This window comes from Synchiropus splendidus, chromosome 1 (assembly GCF_027744825.2).
Source record: "Synchiropus splendidus isolate RoL2022-P1 chromosome 1, RoL_Sspl_1.0, whole genome shotgun sequence".
NCBI lineage: Eukaryota > Metazoa > Chordata > Actinopteri > Syngnathiformes > Callionymidae > Synchiropus > Synchiropus splendidus.
Genome location: NC_071334.1, coordinates 43,591,702 through 43,617,904, shown reverse-complemented (window position 1 = coordinate 43,617,904; position 26,203 = coordinate 43,591,702). Strand labels below are relative to the sequence as shown.

At 42.2% G+C, this 26,203-nt stretch overlaps 1 protein-coding gene across 4 annotated transcripts in view; it reads left to right on the top strand.

The window, feature by feature from the left end:
- LOC128746997 (mucin-2) overlaps nt 1-26,203 on the top strand; it is a 43,347-nt gene that overhangs the window by 1,168 nt on the left and 15,976 nt on the right. For 3 of the 4 annotated variants that reach the window (XM_053844489.1, XM_053844507.1, XM_053844479.1), the window contains exons 2-3: nt 4,334-7,953; nt 9,845-9,919. In XM_053844489.1, coding sequence (XP_053700464.1) covers nt 5,030-7,953; nt 9,845-9,919 — 2,999 coding nt within the window. In that variant the 5' untranslated portion in view covers nt 4,334-5,029. The remainder of the gene's footprint in view (nt 1-4,333; nt 7,954-9,844; nt 9,920-26,203) is intronic. The other variant, XM_053844498.1, reaches the window with a different exon arrangement.

Genomic DNA, 26,203 nt, shown 5'->3' with positions numbered 1-26,203 from the left:
GGAAATGTCACCTATTGTTTATTCATGACTGTTAATGTTTGTGTAGAAACAGGCTGCATTACCTATTAAATATCCGCCTACGAAACCTTCCAACTTCTCTTTCGACCGTGGCTCTTCTTGACTGGCTTCTTTGTGCTGATTCTTCTGCAGATCTTGCTTAAGTTTCTGTACTGAAAAGTGCCATAACCACCAGTTCTCTGGGGGGACGATGTTGAAAAAAAGCACAATAACAGTCTCATATTGTGTGGAGCTGTACGCTTACCATGACAGTAGTGCCACCTGTCCTGAATCACACAAACTTCTACCGCACTATGACAGTTGTTTTCACTAAACCATGTTAGATCAAACTCATGATATAATACAGTGAATCTACTGTTTGGTCAGTCAAGATGATTCTTGTACATGATCCGATTCATTTCAATTGTCCTTTCTTCAATCCTGCCATAGAAAAGAGGCTCTTGAGGCACTTCATTCACATCATGTAATTATAGTTATCGTGCCTTTAGATTGCAAATGTGCTGTCGTCGACACCACTGATAATTAGTCATTAAAGATGAAGTGGACCAGATGAGCCCTCCATTCCATCTTTCTAGTCTACATGGGGGATTTATTCAAACTTTGGCTTCAATTTTTTTACCATTCATTTGCATGTTGAAAATGTTCAAGGCTTGAGTTACGGTGCAGAAAAATAATATAATATGGAAACAAATTGTTAGTCTGGTGTGAAAGATAACAGCAAGTCAACGTTGCTCCTAAAAAAGATGGACTCACATTTAGTTTGTGGGTCAATATATTCATTTATGTTCCAGTTTATTTTGTATCCTACTGAATAATCTTCATTCCGTGTTAATGGACAGACACCAGTGAATTTGTCTTTTTTTCCCAAATATCATTATATGTAAATGAGCACTTTGGTGCAAAATATTTTACCACACAAACTGAATTACATTTACTACCACTATTACCATTTTATCCCGTGCTATTTCCTTTCTTAATTGTAAAAAAAAAAAAAAAAAAGTCCTCAACTGCTTCCTATGGCAAAGGTAGTGGTATTAACCTTATTTGTTTTAAATTGTCCAGCTGTCATTCTGAACATGTAAATAAATGTATAAAAATAGTCAAGGGAAAGCAATACTTGGACAGTGTTATGTTATTTTTTGACATTGCAGACACCATTCAATAGACAGCATTGTTGATGCCAATTGTGAAAATTTGCTGTTTTGTTTCCGTAATGCACAGCCTATAATTCCGCCAGGACACTGACAATAGGGAATGAAGTACAGATCTTTTGGAATGCTGCATGGCGTGCAGTTTCACATAATGGCTGTGCATTTTATGTAACATCAGCACAATTTGGGATATTTCTGAGTCCAAAAGCTTGATTGCACCGTATGCCTTGACATTCAGGTGCAACTAGAGCATCCTGACAAAAGGGTATAATCCTTTATTTCAATAGGATGTAAACGATTTTGGATTTTTCTTGTAAGTGTGTTAACTTGTTTACGGGGTTTAAAGACACCGAGAGACAAAATCAGAAAGATTAATTTGGTTCATGGGAACACAATTTCCACGTTGACTTACAGACATTTGTCCATAAATATGGAAAGCCTTGCATGTCAGCTTGTTTGTGCACGAGTCAAGGATGAAAAAAGTGAGGTCTTCGTCCCGCAGCGATTACCTTCTTGCCTTGACTGCTTGCCTTGAATATATAATGACATCAGTCCCATGATTTCATTTGTGCTTGTTTGACTAATTCAATTGTTTGTTAAGCATGAGCAGGCTTGAGAATCCATCGTTGCCGTTGGGTGGCTGCACTCATGTCAATCTCATTCCTGCTGCCGGATTCATGAAGCAGGTTGTTTTTGAAAACAGCATTCAAACCTGCTAATTGCTATGATTAAACCTGGTAGCTTGTTGTTTCTTGTCAGTTCTGCTTTTTAGATAATGATGAAGAAAAATATCGTCACAGAGAGGGCTTTTACTCAGCTGTTTTCATTTGTAGCTTCAGTCATGTTTTACATTATCATGGTCCCTGAAGAATTTCCTTATATTCACTCAGCGCAAACATTTATCATGGAAGGTGATCGGCAACGCCTGACAAATCTTCCCCTCTTCTTCAGGAATCTCAAATCTAGAAAGTGGAAAATCGATCTGAATAACAATATCTAGTTATTACGGATTACGTGCCACGTCCTTTGACAAAGACTAGCATTTGCTCCTAGACTATGCCACGCACATAGGGCCAACACTGATCATATAGCTCTTCTTGGTTCCTCTTCAGTTCCCCCTTAAATGGCCTGACATGCTGATGCTCCTGATTTAACACTTCACTGAACCCTAACCATGACATTTCCTCTGCTGCCAGGGGTTGTTCTCTCCTGCCTTGCTCTACGTCCCTCCACCTCTGCCTCTGTTCCCTCCTACTTATTCAGATACTCTTCCTAGTTGGCTACATGTCTCATAACGTCTCTAAATATAACCATGTCTACCTCCATTCCTTCCTCTTTCTCTCTATGCCTCTTCATAACAGTGCTGTCTGACAAAATTCGACACACCCAGACGATCTGATCTGACATGCTTTTATGTAACAATTCACCACCTCTCCTCAGCACATGCATCCAAAGGTTTGTCTCGCCACGCCTCGAGAACAGTATTGTGATAAAAATCACAGATCGGATGGGACCCCACTGTTATTGTTCAGAAGCAGGTTGGTACGTGGAAGATAGAAAAAAAAAGCCCTCTGAGGGGAGGTAAACATCTTTCAATAGGGCTGTGGCAAAGCTTTAATAATACCCACAAAGAATTATGACCCTTGCTGACATTATGCTGTCGCACATCTCCCCCGCCTGGTGATTTATCTCGTCTGCCAATAAACCTCAACGTGAAAATGTCACATATGCAAGAGGGCCGGCTCCAACGACAGGAGTGAGCCTGTGCAGCATTAAGGGGGTCCAGATTCATTAAATTGTCAGCGTAAATTTTGATCTCAGGCTAGTTTGCCTGACTGAGAAGGAGGAACTATAAGGTTGTGTATCGGGAAGGCAAAGGGGAGCGACACATTGGTGAAAGCAGGATTGATGCACATTACCAGGAAGGAGAAATAAGGAGAGGAAAGACCCCAAGATGGAACGATGGGGATGACATGGTGCAGAATGAAAGAGTGTAATAGCGCCACGAATGGTGGATGAAGCTCAGAGGAAAATCTGTCAGGGTGAAGGTTGACAGTAAAGTGCTTTTCACAAGAACTGGGTAGGAAGACTGAAGTAAAATGAAACGCAGGAGTGAAGGCACTCCAAAGAGCTGAAAGATTAAAAATCCCCACCGAGGTCAAACGTACATGGCTCAGGAAGACAGTCCATGACAAATGAGCCAAAGAAACAGGCCAATTTGTTGGTCTTGCGGGACATCTGGTTGAAGGGATGCGCCAAAGAAAAGGCCGATGACGGTAGTTGATATTTGGATGTGTGTGTTTAACATCCACCCCGAAGGCTGCCGTTGCTGGGACATTAAGTCCAAGGAATTGTCTTGTTTTGATTCTGTTCACCCACCCTGTTACAAGGACCCTCATCTTCATAGCTTGAGAGAAAAGGCGGCGGAGTAAATAAAACCGGCAGCCCCGTCGGGTGTCTCTTTCCCTAAATAACCTGGGAGCGATGGAGGAGTCACTAATTACCCCTCCCATCAACAAGAACCGGGCAGCCAGTCCCAGTCGTGCACAGATCAGTGCAGGCCTGTGAGTGTCGGAGGCTGTGAAATACAAATAAGAGGCCACACATCTATAGAGAGCGTTAGAACAACGGCATCACGGCTGACTTCCAGTGGCACGGGCGGGAAGTGGATTCGATACATTCCTGTGAGGGGGAAACGTATTGTCAAAAACTGACAAGAACACGCAGAACCACTGCGATGTAGACAGAATGTCACACTGTGACCGGATGCATCAGAATGGTTGTCACTATCGCAGATCATCAAGGCCTGATAACGGGGCCGGGGACTGTTGAACATGGTGGGAAATAGAAATCTGTGTGACAGTCAAACTGTTTTTTCACAAGCCAGTATACAAAGCACACCACATTGAGAACAGATTTGGTAAACAGCGTTGTGTAACACTGGCATGGCCTTCAACCATTTTTACAGATTCCTCACTTTTTCCTACTTCTGTGTTTGCCCAAGATGGTTTCATGTTGTCACTGAAATTGTGTTGACCTAAAAAAAATAGCTGCTTGTTTTAGACATTCTTCAGCACCTGAGGAAATGTGCATGTGTTACAATGGGAGCAATTTGTGCCTTACAAACCATTTATACATTGTTCTTGTCTTGTGCTCTTTTGCAGGAGGGCCTGCAATCTTCAACCATGAAAGGATGAGTCAGTGGAGGAAGAGCTGAAAGATTTTAAAAAGTGTTCAGGAGTGGAGTGAAACGGAAAGGGGGAGACAATATGGGGAATGATCCTGGCTCATTCAGTGAATCGGCCATCCCGACTTTCACGGAACCTAAAGACTTTGCTGGTGGAGAAGTAGACAAGCCAATGTGATGGGTACAGGACCCGATGGACAGGATGTTCCTTGGTCCCTGCTGTTTTCCTCTTGAGCCCTTCAATTATTACCAGAGTTAATCTATCTGGAAGATAAAAATGTGCAACGTAAAGATTCGGATGGTATTTGTATTTATATATGAAATACATGCATACTCGATGCTGCATACATTTATTTTTGTACAAATGTAAACCCTATAAGATTTGATAAATGTTCTCGAATTTGAATCCCAGTCTGCTTGTGAACATGTCAAGCTGTCCACTGTTGACAACATTGGTATTCGCCAGGCAAGACGCTGATTCTGTAAATTGAGGAAAACATGATCCAACAACAAACGCAGTCATCATACATTTGTACAGATCTTTTTGTGCTGTGATAATACAACAGAGGGGAGCTTGCACATGTGTTGATGCAGTGACAGAAAAAGGCTTTTTTTTTTTTCTTTCATAACTGCACTCCTCGCAAAGCCTTTGGGTGCAGGAGAGGAAAAAGAAATGGTGAGCAAGGAGCCCAACCACCTGCTCACAGGCCAGCCCAACGGCAAGAGCACACTGGCCGACAAAATGCCAGGGACAATAACTGTACGATCTGTGCTTCTCAATCGCGACTCCCCGGATATTGAAAGCCGACTGAAGCGACGCCGCAACCGCACTCACAAGGTCCATTTCAAAGACCTTGAGGATGGCAGCAGCAGCAGTGGCAACAGTGGAACTGGAGATAACAACAGCCATCAGAGGCCCGCCACTGACTGTGATAGTCCGCATCCTGTCCGCAAACACAGCAGTCGATCCATAAAGCCATGGAGTGATCGGGACGGCCTACATGCCGACAGCCTCCCTGGTCAAACCTCTGTGGTTGGTGCTGTGCGAGGGGACATGGCAAGTACGATAGAGGTGGTTGCCGCTTTTTTGGCCAGAGCGCCACCACACCCACTGACGCCAGGTCCTACCCGTCGATGCTGGGTGCCCCCACAGACTAACTCCTTGACTTTGCCAATGACCCGCAAGCCCAGCACCAGCACAGCAATCCAGACATCTCCGTGCTTGAGAAAGCCTCATTCTCTCTCATCAAATCACACTCGGAGCCACAGCTTTGGGGATTCTGTCGGGATGGATGGGGATGATGAACATGACTCTCAAGACGAGTTCCTTCTGCACAACCATGCGTTGTTGCCTTGGTCCAAGCATCAGAATGGTCCACCTGCGATTGTGGACAGACCGGTAGTCGAACGGAGATCCAAGGCTTCGAGGACTGATAACAAATCAGCTGTTGCTGTTATTAAAAACTCAAGGCATAGTTGTCCACCGTCGGTCTCTCAGATCACTGAGTCATGTCAGTGTTCTTCATCGTGTCAAGAGGGGCCTAAGCGCTCAGGAAGTGTCACTCCATCCATTGTCCGGAGGAGGAAGAGACTGAACAGGACTACTAGTGACCCTGGGAAAGAAATCCATTATTGCACCACACCCACGCAGACGGAAAGACCCTGCTCATCGCCGCCCCCCTCAAACACCAAGCACTGCACCACACAAGTGCAGACTGAAAGTGTCTGCCCACCTGTAACCACCAAGTATTGCACCACCCAATGTCAAACAGAAACCCCCCAACAGTCTCCAGTTTTAAGTAACACAAAATCCAAACCCTCAACCCAAGAAGGCTCGGATTCGTCCTTGCTTCCAGGTCCTGAACAGTCCATCACTACTTTACAAACTGAATCTGCTTCCCACTCCACTCCGAACCCATCAGATGCGGAAAGTGACATCCCCCGTGATTTACCCTCTTTACCTGTATCATCCGAGTCAAACGTGGATCTTGCAGACAGAACTTCATCTCAAACTGTGCCAAGCGAAACACCTGTCACAGAAAGAAATACTGTGCCTTATTGTACTACTCCATCGCCAACAAATCAACCGACGCAAACACCTGAAAATGAAACAAAATTGTCTTGTCCTCAACCCCAAGCAGTTTGCATTAACCCCATACCGGGCAAAGAACCACCTATCTCCGTTTGTACTTCTGCCTCGTCTCTAAATCATCACCCAACCGTCCCTTATTTCACTGTCGTTTCACCCTGCCCGAACTCTGCAGTTGTTGCCTGCCCGAGTCCGTCCTCAAATGCAGCGCCATGTCCAACCCTAACTGAGACATCCTCTGCAAAAACAACCCTCTCAACCTCACCCGCGGTCTGCTCCACAACTGCTTCGACTGCAACCCCAAATGAAACTCCTCTTGACCCTCCACCAAATATACCAGACAAGTCACAACAAAAAGAAATAACGGCCACGACGAAGCAAATCCCATGCACGTTTGTCACGCAAACCGCGCTTTCATGTACATCCATTTCATATTATACCACAACACATGCAACAGTTCCTCAAGGCTTTCCCAACAACACAACAAAGCCATCTTATGCTACCGTAATACAAACTGTGTCCCATTGCAATGTACCATGTCGATCTCTGCAAAATACCTCTGCTGCCAGTACCGGCATAACTCCCTACTCCTCCCCTGTCCCGAGACTCAAATCTTGCACTTCCCCACCCCCTCTAGTGAAAACGGGCACCTCTACGCTTCCAAATGCTCAACGGTGCATAACACCCACTAAAGCAGTACCACTATATTCGTCCACATTTCGTGCAGCACCACCATATACACCCCCTTCTCAGGTCCCCTACAGTGCTCAGGATAAGAGAGGTATGCGACTCCCACCTCCTCCGCCACCACCTCCACCATACACACCACGCAAAAAGGAAGGTGATCCTCCGGGTCCTACAATTCAAACACCCAAGCTCAGGGCAGAAAGTAATCCGGTTAAGAAAGAAAAGGACAATGAGAAGGAGAACGGGGAAAATCAAAAATGTACAGACTCACCCAAGCGCTGCGAGAGAGCCAACTCTCTGATGCACAGAGCTCAAACACCGCCGGTGTCTGTGATGAAGGTAGAAAAGCAGCCCTCGTCATCCTCACCTCTAAAAGCCTGTTTCAAATCCAGCTGCCTCAGCTCAGCCCAGGCTCAGCTTGGGATGCTCCACAAAATGCTCTGCTCAGGAGCCAGCACCAGGCCCAGTACCCCCAATAGCCAACATGCTCTCCCATCAAACCAGCAAGGTTGTTCTGGTACCAAGGGATGCTCTGCTTCTGCTGACAAGCCTACAGCTGGGCCTCTGACAGCTGCTCAGGCTGACACACTGAGACAGGTCCAGGAGATTTTGGGAGGACTGATGTCTGGGGCGAGGTGCAAACTCGATCCAGCGAAGGTGGCTGAAAAGCTTTTGAGTCCCAACGGACCGCTGCGTGATATCCGGAGCCTGCAGACCCAACTCCAGAGCTTGGAGGGAGTCCTGGAAACCAGCCAGAATACGATTAAGGTTCTGCTGGATGTCATTCAAGACCTTGAGAAGAAGGAAGCTGAGCGAGACGGGTGAGGCATACTTCATTTTACTGCTCTACATCATGGTGGTGAAAGCGTAATACCATCTGCATGGATCGGAATTATTTTCTATCCATCATGTTTGTCAGTTTGCGGCGTGATTCTATTCTAATTGCAAATGTATTAAGGGCGACAATATGGCAACAGGTGCCGTGAAGAGCTCTCTTTGTGCTTGTTGCCATTTAATTAACCCTGAGCTGACCTAATCTAATAAGCCTTGCAAGGGTAATTAAAAGTTGGTCTTGAGGAAAAACGAGTGCTTCATTCTGTGCTGAATGCTGCACCGGGCTATTAAAGTTGTGTTGCTGCACAAAGGCCTATCTGGTGAATATCTGCGAGTGGAGGGCGGCTGTGAGCCATGAAAGACTGTCTTTGGAAATGTTTGTTTGAAGTCGTGTCTCATGTTTTCGCGTCACAAAACTTGTATTCTCCTCTGCTGCTCCTCACCACAAGTCATGTTCCCGTCAGATAGTAGAGACTGCAGGCTCTTTCTGTTCGCATTGCCACAATGACAAATGTTATAATCAGGATGGAAAACCAACTATCTGCTGTCTATTATTGTTTTTTGTTTTTTTTGATCGACTGGTCAGCAACCCCTAGTCTGAACCTTGGTTGGATTTCATTTTGTATTCATTCCAAATGTTTCTTTTTTTCCATGTTTACTCACTGCTTCCCTTGAATTTAAATTCAAATAAGACTTGGAAAGAGTGTCCGTATGTAAATAATATCGACGATGAAGTTCAGTAAAGTAGCGCCTGTTGTGTTTGGCTGTGATTCTAGACATTTCTATACGTGGAAGTCAACCAAAAAAATACAACCTACATGACATTAATTCGTGGCAACAACGACATTGGATAAAATCATGGCCTGAAGTCAAAGTGAGAGTTTGACTTGGATTTAAAGGTATTAGCGCGGTCAATAGCCAGGGGGTGAGCTACAAGAAATAAAAAGTTCTGTGTGAAATCGCTGTCGCCTGGAGGTTAATGGTGCTATTAACTGAAGAAGAAATGTGAAAAACCATCTCGGCAGTAATAGACACCAAGAGTCTCTCGTACGAGAATAAATAAACATTTTGGTTTGTTTTTTTAGTCGTTTTACAGCACAGAAACAAAAGGACTAGTAGGCCTGAGCCTTCACATGATGCGGCTATTTATCGTCAATCCAGTGACTGTGACTTTTCAGAAACTATTGACCGAGCAGAGCGGCAAAAACACAATGAAATAAGAAAGCGCTTTGTGACGCTCTGAATGTTAAATTAAAATCACACAGCTCTGAAGCCTCAAGGTTTTTTTTACAACTCGCATACAGAAGACGCAGATAACATCATGTTAGTAGCTTCTTAAGAGTAAACCTATATTCTCATCAAGTCTTTAATTAATCTCCTCTAAGCTGCTTAGAGATTTCTTCAGATTTATCTCACCAAAATAGCAGCAGATTACAAAATTCAAGGATGAAAAATCATATAGATGCATGCTGGTCTGCGAGTGGGACGGCTTGAGATGCGCGTGCTGTGAACATGGCAGCCAGACTCGCGCACATTCCCACTGTAGCTGTCAAAAAGTGACAAATATTTCATGTGCTTTTATTAGATTTCAGTGAAGGGGCTGGGTCTAATGCAAACAGACTTGACTTTTACCTCATAAGCATTATTTTATGCCTGGAGTGATCCAGTGACTCATGGTTTTATGTAACAGTCAGAGCCTTCTCATTCATTAAAAAATGATCAGTGGGGATTTCGGGGAAGGAGTCTGCAGAGCCTGTGGGTAAAAATAAAATCAGATTAACCAGACCAAAGATAACCTGAATGTTTTTTTTTTCTCTCGACGCACTAGCAGACAAAGTGACTCGTATACCCCTGATTTGTCATCTCTTTGCTTTCCAGAAGACATTCATACAGAGCTGGACAGGACATCGAGAACTGTGGCACCTGCAGGGACTGTGCCTGCATCATCTATAGGTACGTGCCGCACATCCTGTTGTGTATTTCTGACGTTTGTTGCCGCTAAAACAGATTGCGTATCTCGCTGCTGATCACTCTGTCATTTGGAATCACATCAGTGTTTTTTTTTTTTTTTGGTCGGATTGTGGTTCTGCTCTGTATGGCAGCACAGCTGGATGCCACTGTTGGAGGACGTCCATGTGCTGCAAGACATGCCAATTAAATCATGTTGTTTTTGAGTACCAATCGTATGTGCGCACCTCTGTGCTTCCTCTAACGTTAATGAGGAGGACAGAAATGTTGATGACTTGCCAGGCGGCGGCTCAATCTGCGTTTTTTGGTGAATTTGCATACTCACTTTCAAGGGAAGTCTCAGCTCAATTCCATTCAAGTATTTGAAGCAGTAGGAAACTCCCGCTGTCTTTGAAATGTGTGGGTGTTCACCAGTAAGCGCAGCATAAATTACAAGTGAAGAAGAGTATGTGCTCTGACAATTCTGCTTTTCTCATGAGTGAAAAGAAAAATCAACACACAATACATGGAAGAGGTCGAGCTGAAGCGACCGAAAACCTGCCTTTTCACAAAGGCAATTGTCAAAGGATAAACGCATACACACACATTTGCATGCTTCACATTTATTTATGGTTTGGTGTAGGTTACCGCAGGTAGGAGCTCTGCTGTGGTCCCCAGTCATTATGGAATTATTTTCAGATGACATGGTCCTGTTGACTTCATTCACTTCTACCTGTAGATATTTGGACGCAGTTCACAAACTTCAACCAATTTTTGTTGGTTCCTGTCGTGAACCAAAAAATAGCTTCCCAGCAATTTTTTTTCACTTGTGAAAAGCCTTGTAGCAAACATCTAGTTTGGGTCCTGTAGAAGTGGTATTTTCAGTTTAGAACCACCTGTAAATGTGAGACAATGGTTCTCAGTCGGATAAACCATGGACTGTCCAAGACATCCTTCCTAGAGTGCACCCGTGTCTCACCGTCTTATTCATGAGTGAGGGAAGATGGAGTGTGGAAGGAGGAGCTGAGCAAAAAAGAAATCCCCGTCTCACACAACTCAGAGGAGGCCCTGGGGCAGACCCAGACCCCAGATCATGCCTGTGTTTACAGAGCTGGAGGAGGTTTCCGACGGTCTGGACCTCTTTGTTTCAGCTACTGACCTTCATCTGCAAGGCTGGAAAATGGAGGTGCAGATGGAGGTTTAAGTTAAAGTTCAGTGTTTGTTTGATGAGTGTTTTCATATCCAACAACACTGAAGTGTTTTGCTCTCCGGTTAGTGCTGCATCAAATAACTAATATGATATCTCAGTAACAATGAAAAACGGGAAGACGTGGGGAAGACAACGCAAATCTCACAGAGGTTGAAGCGAAAAATGAAGCATTACTAGCAGACGATGGGAAATGTGAAGTAGGAAAGGAGGAGACAAACGAGAGAGAGACAGATTGGTTCCAGGATGCTTACACGCACAAATATAATTTCATTATGATGGGATTAAAGGCGCACACTGTATTAAAACTTTCATGTAAACACCTTAGAGGGGTTATGTAAGTCATACATCTGAGAACTCATAACCTCATTAGCAGACAGAGATTTATCATCAGCCTTGTTTCAGAGCTGGCTTTGTGGCGGCCCACAGCAGAGACTGATGCCGTCCACTGAGTTGATACTGCGCACTCATTTACTCACTTATTTATTACTTCGGTGGGCCAATAAATCTTCCCCAAAGCGACACTGACCTGATCAATGCACTAATTGTATTATTTGCAAAGTTGATTCAGGCTAAATTACTTGGGAGATTTAATAAGAATGTTCTCCTAATCCCTCTTTCCTCAGTAGATCCATCCGGCTACATTCCACAAGTAATAAAGGGAGCAGATGATAAAAAAAAAACAAAAAAAACAGCAATAACTGATCAGAGAGGGAAACAGATCTGAGGGAGGAGATAAGAAATCTAAAAGATGGGACGTTAGAAAGAGCGAAGAGAAGTGGGAGAACAAGTCCGTCAGACAGTTTCATCTTGAAAGATTAGGTTTTACTGCTGGTGAATGTCAGAGGAAGAGAGGAGTTGCTTCTAATCATCAAGACAGGGGGAATAAGATATTCCAATGCAGCACACGCTAATACCACAGCAGTAAAGCCAGCTCACGGCTGGTTGCGTCGTGGCCACTGTGGTAGTTGGAGTCGGCATATGTTCTTCTATTTTATATGTCCCCCCTTTTGCTTTAAACCTCCAGAGAACACTTCAAAATGAGACCCATTTCCATGCAGGGTGAACATTTGTTTGACGTTTTGAATAAAGGTTTTACATTTAAGATTTGAATAGTTGTTGATGGTACACCACTGTTTGCCGTGATAATTGCTAAAAGACCATAAAAAAAAAACAAAAAAAAAACACATTTTAACTCTGCACCTTCAAAGCACTGTAAAATGATTGAGAGACTAATTCCCAATATGGAAAATGATGTGAATAGCATGAACAAAGACTTCTTTTTCCAGGCGTTTGTACGATATAAAAGTTCATTGAGAAAGCACAGACCTCTACCAAGCAACGTATGTGCCCTCATTTTGTGAGTTTCACACAATATATTATTCTCTAACATTTACCATGTCTACGTCCCAAGATGACTTTTTAGCAGATCTTATCTCATTGATATAGTTTGTTCTTTGGCTCTTTATCAACCTTCCCTGAAAAGTTTATTGAAACTTGGACATCTATTTTTCACTTATTTTGCTATCAGACAGACCCAATGAAGACGATCGCGACTTGGCTGGTTACAAATGTTATTCGAGATCTTCAAGAGAGAGTTTTGTTTTTCCCCAAAAAATCCAAAATCCAATTTTCAGGCTAGCGCTTTTTTAGCAATAACATTCTTCTGTGCTCCATTCTCTTATAACTAAAACATCCATGATGAAGGAGACGAAAGATTGTGCTGATGGATGTAAAATTTAAGGCCAAAAAAAACTGTTCAAACTTGAGTCAAACAGATTCAGTTCAAATAAGAGAATTCTGATATCAAATACTAAATAACAACAACAATAATTTAAGTATTACAGGTTTATAATGAATTATAAGCATGTAATTAATGTATTTCAATCAGTGGCTAGAAATAAAAATGTGTTCATTCATTCATTCAATTATTTTTTTAATTGGGTCCCACTTCTAGTTATTACAAAATACATAAATTGACCCAATTATTAAATATAAAGAAATAGTATAACTATGATAAAACCAATGCAGAATAAGTTCAATTGATGATATTGAAGTGGAATTCATTTTGTAAAGAAAAACATGGCAAAAAAAATACAAATAATAATAACTGAACTAATGTTTATTTTAATCCTCTAATACATTACAAACATTCTAAATGTGCTGCTTTACATGATACATGACTATTTAACTATTATTTGTTTATTTATTATTAAGAATAAAAGCTGTGTTTAAAAACAGGAAAACTATGCACATATGTGTTTATTAACATTATTTCTGCTCTGAAACTGCATTTATGGGGGCCAGACTGTTATTTGGTCCAGTAACTGCTGGTTTAGTCCAATACATCGGGAACTGGCCGTGTAGGAAAACATGCAATGGAAAATGGAGTCTTTGGTATATAGAAAGAGGGAGCTCTGCTTTGCCTCATTTTGCCCAATAGTCAATGTTTTCCTTTTAAGGACACTAGCAGAAGGGGTGCTTCTGAGAACATTTAGTGGCTGTGTGTGACTCGAAGCATTGTCCTGTACAGTGACATCGTCGCGGATGCTGTTTCAAGGATATCGAAGCTGTTATTTTTAGTGATGTTCCTCACTTGTTCTGCTTAAATATCTCAGCATTCAGCCAAAAGAATGTTTGCGGTGAAATAAGGACTTATCCCTCGATCACCTGTCAACTCTTTCAAGCGTGACAAGAGGATTTCACAGCTTCGGAAAGAGGAGGGAATCGTCTTTTCTCTACGGCTCAAATTGAGCAGAGAACGTAAAGTGAACTTGGCAGCGCCGGAGGAGAAAAAAAAGGTGTTTGGGGAAAAGGAATGATCAGTTCAATGGTAGGTGATTGATGAGAACGCTGTGAATGGGACAAGACAGATTCCTGCGGATGAAAAGCCTCTTGAAGGAGACAAAAGGGTAGCTCCTAGATTGCCTTCTCCGACAGCTGTTTTCATGACAAATGCAAATGATGTGAAGTGGGAAGGAATCATTTGTCTCCTAGGCTCATTTTGCTAAATCCAATGCAACAAGGGTTTGATCAATCCATGTTTTAATGTTAAAAGGCACGCCTGACACTTTCTTTTGTTTTTGAGTCCTTCAGTGTCATCAACTTCATCTCACCACTTAAAAACATTGAATCATTTCTGCTTCATGCCAATGTTCACATTCAAATGGATAGACTAGATGGATAGACATGGTACTGGGATCAACGCTGAGAGAATTGCGATGAGCATCAACCAGGCTGTTTATTGCTTTTCAGAGTCCATCTCCCTTCAGCAGGAGAGTTTAGCCCGGCCACAGTATGTACTGCCTAGTAATGAAGTGACCGTGAGACCATTTGGTTTTGGTTTGGACACAAATTTATGTCGTCTCTTAAACGCTGTGACCTTGACTGAGGGGGGTTATAGATGGAGGAGACATCTATAAAGCAAAGAACATAAACACTGCTGATTCCTGTAGTCTGTCTCCAAAACAAATGAAGAACGCGTCATTTATTTACAATAACGTTGTTTTAAAACAATGTTTAATATATGATATTGTTCACCCTCTGAAACATCAAGTGTTTATTAAGATCATAATTTCAAACGCTGAACTAGCTAACTCTCTACAGTCTCCCATTACATCTCTCATCTGCCCCAACGGAGACATGGCACCTATTGAGGAGGTGGTCGAGGGTCAAGGGGGACTTTAGAAAGCATTGATGACATTTGCACCTTATACGAGAGTGACGTATTTAAATATTTGGATGTTTCATTTCTTGATGTTCAGGGCGTGCAGCAGTGACAAGTGTAAGCTCTCATTGCTGCTTTTGTTGTGACATTGCAACGACCTTTAGATTAAGCTCAGGAATCAATTTTACGATGTCCACACTGGCTAAAACACAACCATAAAAGTCAAGCGTGAGGTGATACTCGGCAGAGGGAACCCTGGAATTGTTTCGGGCCTGCCCTGACTCTTACGACTGGTTTCCCCCAGCAAATTCCCATCCAGCATTATGGGTTGTGTAGAGGTTCATTTGATGAATTGGATGGAGGTACATGCTCACATGCACACTTGCTACGGAGTTTGATCTTTGACCAGAAGCTTGTGAAATTCATATCCATCTTGCACGGTTCTTGTTATCAAGTGGAATGTTTTTCTCTTTTAAGAACATCAAAGATTTAGTTGCAATTCAATATACAATTATCACAATGGTGAACGCTCCGTGTGCTGCACCATCATACAATGTAAGGAAATTGGGTGCGTGAGGATGAGCTTTGATCATGCTGGTGTTTTGAGTATGGGACTACTATTGACAATTCAACCGAAATAAGATTTAAAGAATAAACAAAAGGCATGTAGTCTGACAAGTCTGACTTGGAAAAATGGAGCTGTAGCAGCTGACTTGAAATTTGACGTGACTAAATTGATTTGTACAGGCGGGATGGAGAATACTGAAGAGCTTCTGGTAAGAGGATCTGACAAAAGGGATGTCAAAATGTCTTTTTTTTATGTAGCTACTGACAGAACTTATTGGAAGCAGAAGCGACAAGGTCAGATACTTTTAGAAGAGACACACGTGTGTGGTGTGTCCTCTTGTTACTCAGCATATTTTAGCACACGACTTAAATAAAATGCAAATGATCGGTGAAAGCAAGTGTAGATGCTGTCCGGATGAAGACATGTGGCCCTGTATTTGAGAAGATCAAAAAGCTTTGTAAAAAAGTTTTGTAAATACTAAAATCCATTAAGAGATCTCAGCAGATTACCAACAAAAGTGTCATAGACCTGGTGCCATAAGGTTGAGGCTTTGGGGCTCAGTCAGTGGGTGAAGTTGTGATCTCCCATTACTGTTTTGGCTAAAGGCCGATCAGTACTGGGGAAGGAGGTCTTACGCGGTACCGTTGGCCTTAATCCCTGCAGAGTGAGCTGAGACAGCAGCCTTAATCAGATCTGCACTTCTTTATCTCTGCGTCTCCTCCGTCTGCCTCCCGCTCCCATCACACGTTCCGCTGGAGGTGCTCGATGGTCCGCTACAGACTTGGATAAATGTTCTGTGGACCTTGCTTTTCAGATCAACTGTAAGTCCACCAAGCTGCCGCTTCCCTCTCATTTTCAAAGACAATCCATCATCGCCTTTGCTGAACAAGAGATAATAGTGAAAAAAGGCTGTTGAAGCTTTTTTTTCTTTTTTCTTTCCCTGCAAGCTTACGCTTATCTGAGGGGAACCCACTTGGGTTTGTTTGATATCCACACCACAGCCTCTCATATCATTCTGGATGGCTCTTTAGGCTCTGCACATGGAATTAACTGGCAAACACTGTGCATGAGCTTGTGGTGTCTGGACACAAAGTCAGCTCTCGTAGGACGGAGGCAGTGGGACCCATTGGGAGGGCTTCTGACCAACATTCTGTGACAGCGCCTACAGTAACAACTCATCACCCGCTCTGCACACCCACCATGAATCAGCACTTCCTGACACACATTTCCACTGAGACGTTGCACGACTGGCCTGGACAATTGCACGCTGCCTTTCAATGGCTTCCGAGCAGAGACAGCATTTGCAGAGAACAATAAGAGGAAATGTGTTTTTCCCTGGACCATCACATATTCAGGGGGTGTCTCACTAGGTCGATGGGATTCCACGAATGTTTTGTGTTCAACTGCTTCTTTCAGCCAAAACGCTTCACTTTACTGTGAGTTCTAGACTGATAGATGTTGGAATAAAAACTGTGAGATCTGATCCTGGGGGCGATGAGCCTCTTGTCGAAGGTCTAACTATTTCATCTCTAAAGCACAGGGAGGCTTTTGTGATGACATCAGTTTTATACATGGTCTTTATTCATCCCCATCTCCACAAAGTCCTTGTCATGCCTTCATGTTCAAGATATTTGAATTTCATTAAGTTATAAACTTGCAATAAATATGGAGAATTCATTTTGTAAAACGTTGAGCATATTTGCCGGAGTAAGACATTGTCTCAAATAAGGATCGCTCGAATAGGCGTGTAGAGTCGGTGCTCTTGTTTCTACATAGATCATCTATGGTGTATTTTCTCAGTCGCAATCGAAGAGATCAGTAAAAAAATCTGCATGATGTGCGTCACGTTTCAACCTTGGGAAACTTTCGTCTTAGTCAGTATTTGGTTAAATAATGTTTGTGAAGCTGCAATGTGTTTTGTTGTACACTGAATGCGTTACATTTGTACATTTGTAGTTACAATATACAAGACACCTCCATGAACCAAGAAAAGAACGGCTAGTTTACAGAGTCTCTTTTCATGTTCGCTGGCTGTAAAGCTGCACAGTGGCACGTGTTGTGAGGACAACACAGTCCTGTTTTCCTTTCCAAAACAGACCCAGAATTCCTCACCTGCTATTCCTGGAATGACAACAAAGAGCGATCTGCGGGACACTTCGGTAGCATGTCCGGTGAAGTTTTGCTGTTGAAGGTCCCTTTCCCTCCATTGCTCTCTAGATGCCAGTTCTCTCTCACAGATCACACCTGACAGTCATCTCCTCCCCTGCCAACCTGCCTGCACTCTCCTCCTCGCCTCTTTCATTTCTCACCGCCACTCTGTATGACTGATCATGTCCGCAGAGACGCCTCCCTCTCTCATCTTGGAAGTTGTAGAGGACTATATTTAGGATGTGTAATAAACTCTGACTGTTTTTATGATGAACCCCACATGCTCATATTCTGCATTAGCATTTGTTCAGGGGACTTGTTCCGACTTTTATGATACTTAATTAAAGTACCATCCCAGTCTTATATGAGTGAATTTACTTTCGACAATAATTTGTGAATTCATTCGCTCCAGCCTTTTGTGCATATTAATATCCCCATCTTCTCTTCCGCATTTGATATTCTATAGCTCCGATATTAATTGAATCAAAGCTGTGGGGCGCCGAATATAAAAATGAAGACACCCGTTTTTTTCACAGATTTAGCAAATATTTGTTACATTTGTGATGCTACAGTTTAATGTCACGTCCCATTGTTTCACCTCTGTAAGTGTTAAAACTAAATCAAAATCAAAATATTACATCTAAATATTAAATAGGGCCTTTCAGTTGCTGCTGGCAGACTTTTGGTTGCGAGATCTAACTTTCCACTTGGAGGAAAGGAGTGTCTAAATCCTTAAAACTGAGATTTAAGATTTAGATTTAGAATTAATATTTAGATTTAGATTTAAGATTTTGTTTAATATTTAATACTTAGATTTAGACTTAGCATTTAGTTTTAACACTTACAGAGATGGAACAATGGGACGTAGCATTAAAGCGTAGTGTCTGAAATGTAACAAATATTTGCTAAATCTGTGCAAATATTGCCAAAGATTTCTGGTAAATCAGGAAAAAAACGGGTCTTCATTTTTACGTTTGACGCCCCATACAAAGCAGCTTCAATAGCTTTAAAACTAACTAAATGTATGCTTTTCACCCAGTGTGCAAACCAATGGCTGCTAACCTGGTTCATGTTTTGAATGGATAATGTGGCTGTCTATATGTGCACGTGACAGTGTTGTGACGGGAGCTGGCACATGTGAGCTATGCAAGGCCACGGAGGAAGTGAAGGCGGTGCGGTGGTGTGGGGTGGGGATGGGGCAAAGTGGAGAATATATACGGTCGGAACATGGTGTTGTGTCTGGGCTGCCGCTCAGAGCTTCAGGCTGGGATGCATGCTGCTCTCTTTCACACAAGTGTTGCCCTCTCTAATGTGCTTCTGTCGATTTCCACGTCTCGAGAGTGCCACTTCCCGGCTCGGTCTCCTTTCACCAGCTTGATTCACTTTCTCCTGTGATACAGAGAAGCAGAAAAGTCCACTTCAAATTCCCTCCACACAGCCCCCAGTAGCTGACATATTTGGGGTTGTAGGGAATGTTCAATGATGGAACGTGGCCTTTGCTGCTTTTCTGGATTGATATATCAATGTGTAATTACTACAGTTCCAGAGTTCTGTGTTCTGGTGATGTGCCACCTGTTATTGGAGTTCAAAGTAGTTTTGTAGAATGCCTAATGTCTGGCAATCGCACACAGGGCAAAGAAAACCACACCACATTTAGACAGGAAAACATGGTTTACAGAGGATCAGCGTATTCCTCGTAGTTACTGAACTTACATACGGGCATACGGCTTCTGAGGGTAGTTCAAAATACTTCAAGTGTCCCCCTTCACCGTCACTCACAACGCTGGATTTAGCATTCACGCAGGTTACCATCCTTCGACGAATTCTCTTTAACTGCATCAAATGTTGGGAATGCTGAATGGCGTAGCAGGTGGAGAGCTTGCCTGAGTTTAAACTGAGTTTAAAATGAGTTGGTGATCCCGTTGTTTGACACGTGGTTTAATCTCAGTCTGATCCTTGGCTGTATGAATGGTGGCGTTTACCCATCAGACTGAATTCTAAAGTAAGATGAAGTGAAAACCCGGCATTTTAAGTTTGTATTTTCTTTTGATGTTCAATGACAAAAGCGTAGCTGTAAAGTTTATAACGTTTAACTCCCTTTTTTAACTGTATTTCTTCATGTTTCTAATAAATATAAAACATGAACAGCAAAGTTGCATTGAGGATTCATTCATTCAGTTTATTCAAGAGGCTTATTATTCCAGATTTTTAGTTAATATTTTAGCCGTGGAACAACTGGGAAAAAAAGGATTTCTGGAATGAAAAGGCTGACTGAAATGTTTTGACTAAAACATGACTGAAATGCATTGAGTTTTTGTTTGACTAAAACTAATCGTTGTGACATGTAAATGGCACGTAAATGACTAAATGTGACTTGACTTTCTCACTGACCCACACGGTTTAGGAACAAACTGAGCTCTGTGCAGCCCTCCCTCTCCACGCTCAGCCCTAAATATTCTATTGTTGCTGAAAAAACAACTCAGAATCTGTGACATGAGGCCTATTGATGTAGAAGTCTGTGAAGTGTGCAGTAGCAGCAGGGGTCGAAGAAGATGAGTAAGAGGGTTTGCCTGATCAACAAGTTCGAGCTTTTGACTTCCACCCTGCATCTAAGCACTTTGAAACCCTGAGGTGCTCCTTTGGCTGGAAGCCAATATTTACACAGACAATAAGCATCATATATGATGTCCAAAATGATTTTTTTAACAGCATTGCCCAAGCAAATTATAGACAGGTTTTTCATGTTCACAGTCACATGGATATTCCTCAGACTTGTTTCTACCCACCAGCCATTCATTAAACCTTGACAATCGATTGCTACGACCATAACTTAGAGTGAGAAGAGCCAGACTGAATGGAATTTCAAATGAATTCCGAGTAAAATGCGGCGAGAATGAGGATGGGGAAAGTGGATCTGTACTTGAAGAAGCAATGAAGCAGAGAAAGTGTAATATGAATTTTAAATGCCACTATAAGAAAAAAAAAAAATCTTATTCAGGTTGCTGGCACTTTCCATTGGAATCACACTCGTGGAAGGGCTTTGTAAGGTTCATTTCCTGTGGGGCATGATTGAGAAAGTGTTTAGCATAAGGTTTTCAGTTCCATTTCCATCTCAGACATAATGTTGGTCAGAATGTTTTCGGTTATTTAAGACCCTTTTGGCTGCACATGAAGTCAAGACATTCAGTCAGGTGCCTCCAGTCTTCACGACTGAACCTGCCCTTTTTGACTGCTCTCGACCCCGGACTCTCTTGACATGTCTTGAACTTTCAAACTGCATGTGAAAGCTTAAACAAGTGACTGTTTAAGCTGCCGCTGTAAGCTTATTTGAAACTGTGAACATGTTCCCTGTTTGTTTTATCATTTTTGGGAGGGATTTTAAGTGTCAATGATTTGGACTAAAGAGATCTCAGGACAAAATAAAAATTCACCTTTTATTTCTGTCTGTTTTTGCAAACTTTCCCAAACTTGGATGAATGCATTTGAGCATTTCATTTTTCTGCTGAAAATGGGGCCTGTTGATGAACATCTTTCTGGCATTTTGAATGAGCTGCTGAGCTTTCTTCTTTCCTCTTGTTTTGTGTGGTCTGCAAGCAGATTTCACAAGGATACTGCCACCTGTCGTCCCACTGAGCTTATTGGTCTCAATTGTTTTGAACCTTTATTATGTCAATAAATAAAAGTAGGACAAGTGTATCAGGCTAACATTGCAATATGAGTTTTTCACAGCAGCTTGATGCCCCACCATATAGAATAGTGGCGAGTGAGATCAGATGTTTGGCAGGCTTGCTTCAATAGTTCTCCATGAAAGACAATTTACATTGGTTTGAATCATTCTTGTGTTTTAGTGTGAAGCTCCATGGGTGCTGAGATGTGCCCTGTCAAGACCAGAGCATAGAGACCAAGACCGAGACTATAGTGAATACAGAACAACTAGATTTATTTGGAAAGAAACAATAATCATGACATCACATCACATCTCGACATTGTCTAGACTACAATGAAATGCAGATGAAGCATAGAAAAGCAGCAATATTTGGACAACAGCGGTGTGAGGGATGATACTGGATAGATCATTTCCTATCAACTCTTTTCAAATCATCTTCACTTTTTTCCCTCGCCGCACCCAAGCGACTGATGGATCTCTTGACATGAAACAAACAGGTCAACATTATCTAAAAAAACAAACAAAAAAAAAAACAGTATTACACATATGTTGACAAAATAGCAGCGCAACATTCATGTTTTGTTTTGTTTTTTTTATGTTGAATTTCATTCCAGCACATTTTTATTGTCTTTTTAAAATGAATGCAGTGATTCTTTGACTTTATTACATAATTTATGTCGTACCAGCGGATATATGCAGTGCATTGGCTCTTTTTAGTAAATCAGCGAAACCAAATAAACAATTGGAGCTTCATGACATTTTTCTTTCCAAACATGCTGGTTCTTTAAATGAGTCGTAAATGAAACTTGTCGCGCTTCCACGCACAACAGCAGACTCAGCACCCATGAAATTCCTTCGTGGAGCAAAACAATTAGAAAACAATTAGGCACTTTAAATGTGGTGCATGAGCAAGGCGACATTGCGAAACGTTTCTGTGCGTGGCAGTGATGAAGCTGTCGTCGTGGTTGTGATCAGCGCAGCTGTGCACAATCAAACGCTCGTAAGTTGCTTAATAAGTTTTTATTTTTAATTGTTACATGGTGGACCAAGGCTGATGATGAGATAGTTTGCAGATCTGTTCAAAATATTCTCAAACATAAAGGATCTATTGTGATTGTCTTTCGTTCGCTTTGCAAAAATTCATCAACACAAAATGGTGGGCGACACAATACAGCTGATCATCGTGTCTCCGATGGTACAAAAGGTCAGTCATCAGAGGCCATGAGCCTCCATCACCACTTCACTCGCAGGAGTCTTTCCATCTCTGAATGAGATTGCTGCACACTTGTGCTGCCGTATTTCCCCCCACGGCTGATCGAAACTAATCTGTGCGACCTTTCACTATTTCTGTCTTGTAATCACGCTGCTATTGTCGTATCATCGGACGCGCCAGACCTGTCTCTATAGTAACAGGATAAGTAGTGTGTTCATTTTGTTGTAAAATGTCGAAAACATAGGAGACAACTGGACTGAGTCTGAGGGAAAGTGCAGCGAGGATGGAATACACCTGGAACGATACAAGCTAAATGAAAGTACAACGTGAATGCATCCAGCGAGAACCTCAGCCAACTGGCTTGCTGCGGAGGGAGGATCATGATGAGGCTAGTTTATATTTCCAAATAAAGAATTTGCGATGGTTGGCCGGTCAGAGCACAGGAGGTCAAGAGATGTATTAACTCTAATGTTTATTACTCCAAGTTCTTCATCAGTTTCCGGTCATGTGTTTGAAAGTCAGAAAATAAACACAGGTAGGACAAGCTTCAGCCAACTACTTTAACAGCGAATTCCAAGAACTACTGCACATGTCAAACTGCCACGCGACGTCACGTCATCTTAAAGGGAGCCTTCTGTCCATGGCTCATGTGACATTAGCTCATAAAAGCAATCTAAAATGTGACTGAAATTCCAAGAATTGAGCTGGGTCATAATGGCTCATTTTTTATGATTCGTTCTATAAACAAATTCCATAAAACAAAAAGTCATTTTTCCTGCAGTGGATTTTGTGCTGAAAACAGATTAACAAATATGATAATACTGTCAGGACATTTGGTTCATTTGAATTGAATAGTTGTTTTTTTAACACGGTGGTTTGAAGCCATATCTGTGCACCTCATAGCGTCCCCTCATTGTTAGCTCGCTGATGTCAAAGTTGCCTCTGTCCTATTGCCATGTTGTTGTCATCAGTGATGTACACGCTACGTGTGTCAACCTGATCAATGTAAAAATAACCGGCGCTAGTTCAATTCAGTTTTTGTTATTCTGTTTTCAGCACAAAATCCACTGCTCAAAAAACAACTTGTTTTTTTGTTTTATGGAATTCATTTATAAAAACAAGCCATTATTTTGTTTTATTTGTATCATTAACGAATCAAACTCGGTCCCCAATGGACTAGAAATCTAGCAAGATTACGTAGAAACCCTGCAACAAAATGAACGAACAAGAACATACCATATTCTGTCACATGAATGTTGATTTAGTTTAGTAATGGGAGAGTTTGCAGTGATTTACAACGTCAGTTGGCGGTCAGTGGCCATACAGGTGAATGACGATACCATCAGAATTGTATTAAATCCACACTGACTTCTTGAACAAACCCAAAACCCAAAATAATCTATTCTCCATTCTCCATTATTAACATTTTCTGAAGAACGCTAGGGAACCAAGTCTCAAGAGGATATTTACCCGCAGAGGCGAAGTAACCATCTGGCAACAGCGACTGGAACCAAGGTGTTGAAATCAGTGGAGCTTGATTAGCAGATGGGTTCCAGCTGCGCTGCTGTGAAGGTAGAACGAAAACAGGAAAAGGAAACAACGCACAAGAAAACAGGAAGTAACAAAATAAAAGCACAGAAACCGAACATAACAATATATAGCTTTTGTGCACCACATAGAATAACTTGGTGGCAGGACGATATGAATAAATAATTCTGTGATGATTGTTGGATACATGTAATTGAAATATTTTAGTAAATCTAAAAATGTATTTGACATCAGTTTTAACTGTCAAAAATGTCAAAACTTGCCAAAAATTATTTAAAAGAAAATATACATTAGGACCACATACATGTGTTAAGACAGTTTTCCATTATGGATTGATCTTTTCTTACTAGGTTGCTACAGGACAGCGTTCTGCAGATGGTTCCACCTTTAAGAGAATTCCACATTACACCTGCGGGACTCCAAACAATCAAAAACCAGTCAATGAAGGACCTATTGATCGCCTAAGGTTAAGTCCCTGAAGTCAGTCAACATCGGGATAATCTTACGACTCTGCAGCCAGGATTTGTTCCAGCTTTTTGTCTTATCAAACAGTAAGGTTGTCCACATCTGGCAGGACATTGATCCAAACAAGAATAGAACTGGTCCTCCCAGAGTATCATGAACCCCAAATAAAGAGCAGCAGGAGAGATAAACAAGAAGAAGAAGAAGAAACAAGAGTTGGAGCACATTCACTTTAAGTGGCTATGAGATGTTTTCTTCCTTAAAGGAAAGATTTGTCGAAAAGAAAGATTCTCTTGACTCTGACCTTTTGCAAACAACCCTGTCAGAGCATCCTGATGTGAGTGTGTGCGTGCGTGGATGAGGTAGATAATGGAGAAGTGGTGTGTGTAATGTGTAAAGGGCAAGGCAGACAGTTCTTCTGCAGTAATCCATCTTTACTTTCATGCTGACCGCGGAGCAACAGGCATCAGGAGAAATCATACCATAGACCTCAAGCTCCTTCACCTGAAATGGCATAAATGATATGTTCAGTTAACATGAGATCGGAAAACAAGACCAAGTCCAATTGAGGAGTTTTATCTGCGCTGCCTTCGCTCAGCATCCAAAACTGCCTCGGTGTAAAATCATAGCAAACACTCACGCGTCTGTGAATCCACTTAGCTGGTGGAGAGTGAGGAAAGTTGCTGGCTGCGAAACGGGAGACAACACTTCACAAGAGAAAAAGTTAAGTGCCATCCCTTGTTCCTACCATTTGGCAATAAGCAGAGATCTAAACCGGTGCCAACAGTGTGAGCCAGATGGTGCCCATCACCGCTCTGCCCAGTCTTTGAAACAGGGAGGGGATGAAGATCAAGAGTGGCATGTGGAACGGAGCATCACTGCCCAGTGTGGATGATGTGTCATACAACTACTAATCACAGCAGAGTCGCAGCCGCAGCTAAATGAGCTCCCTGAAGCTCCTCCGCCAGCGCCCACTCTGTGCTCTTGTTTGCCTCGACACGCACGTCTTTATCAGCTCGCATCACCAGATGACATGTAAGATACCGATTGTGCGCTTGAAAAATACTTTTGCACTGCTGCTGCTCATTAGGAAGACTGATATTGTGGAAGGGTTCAAGCTGCCTTATTTAGGATTAGTCAATCTTCTCCTGATTCCTCATCCGTCACTTTTATTCTGCAGCAAGGTTGTTGGAAATCTCTGGTGCCTCCACAGTTTGGAATAAGGAGCTGCTTACCACAAATGTATGATCTCTGTGGGAGTGCTGAGGAAATATATAACCTGCATTTGATTTCAGTTTACCATTTTGAGTTGCTCTCTCTTTGTATTATGTATTTTGTCTTGTGGAGTGTGGAGAGTGGAGAAGGAAGGAAATGGTTCCAAACTGATCCACAAAAGCTGTTGATGCGGGTTTTTATTCCAAACCTGCAAGTGCATATGGGTGTCAGCTGAAACAAACCAGACAGACAATCCAGTGGCTACAGCCGTCAGACACCTGATTGTTGAGAAGGTCTCCTCCTGGTTGGTTGGAACAAAAGCCTCCTTTGAGGACCACTCCAAATGGTTCCTTGAACTAAAAAGTCTCCTGCGGTGTGAAAGCGGCTTTTGAAACCTGTGCCATAAACAAAGCAGCAGCATAACTAACATGGTGTCTGATGTAATGGGTTGGCGGCAAATCCAAGGCAGATGCATGCCATCTTACCTTGGAAATTCATTTTCACAAGACAAATTTGAGTCCCTGTTGTCAGTATCTAATCTAATCTAATCTAATCTAATCTAATCTAATCTAATCTAATCTAATCTAATCTAATC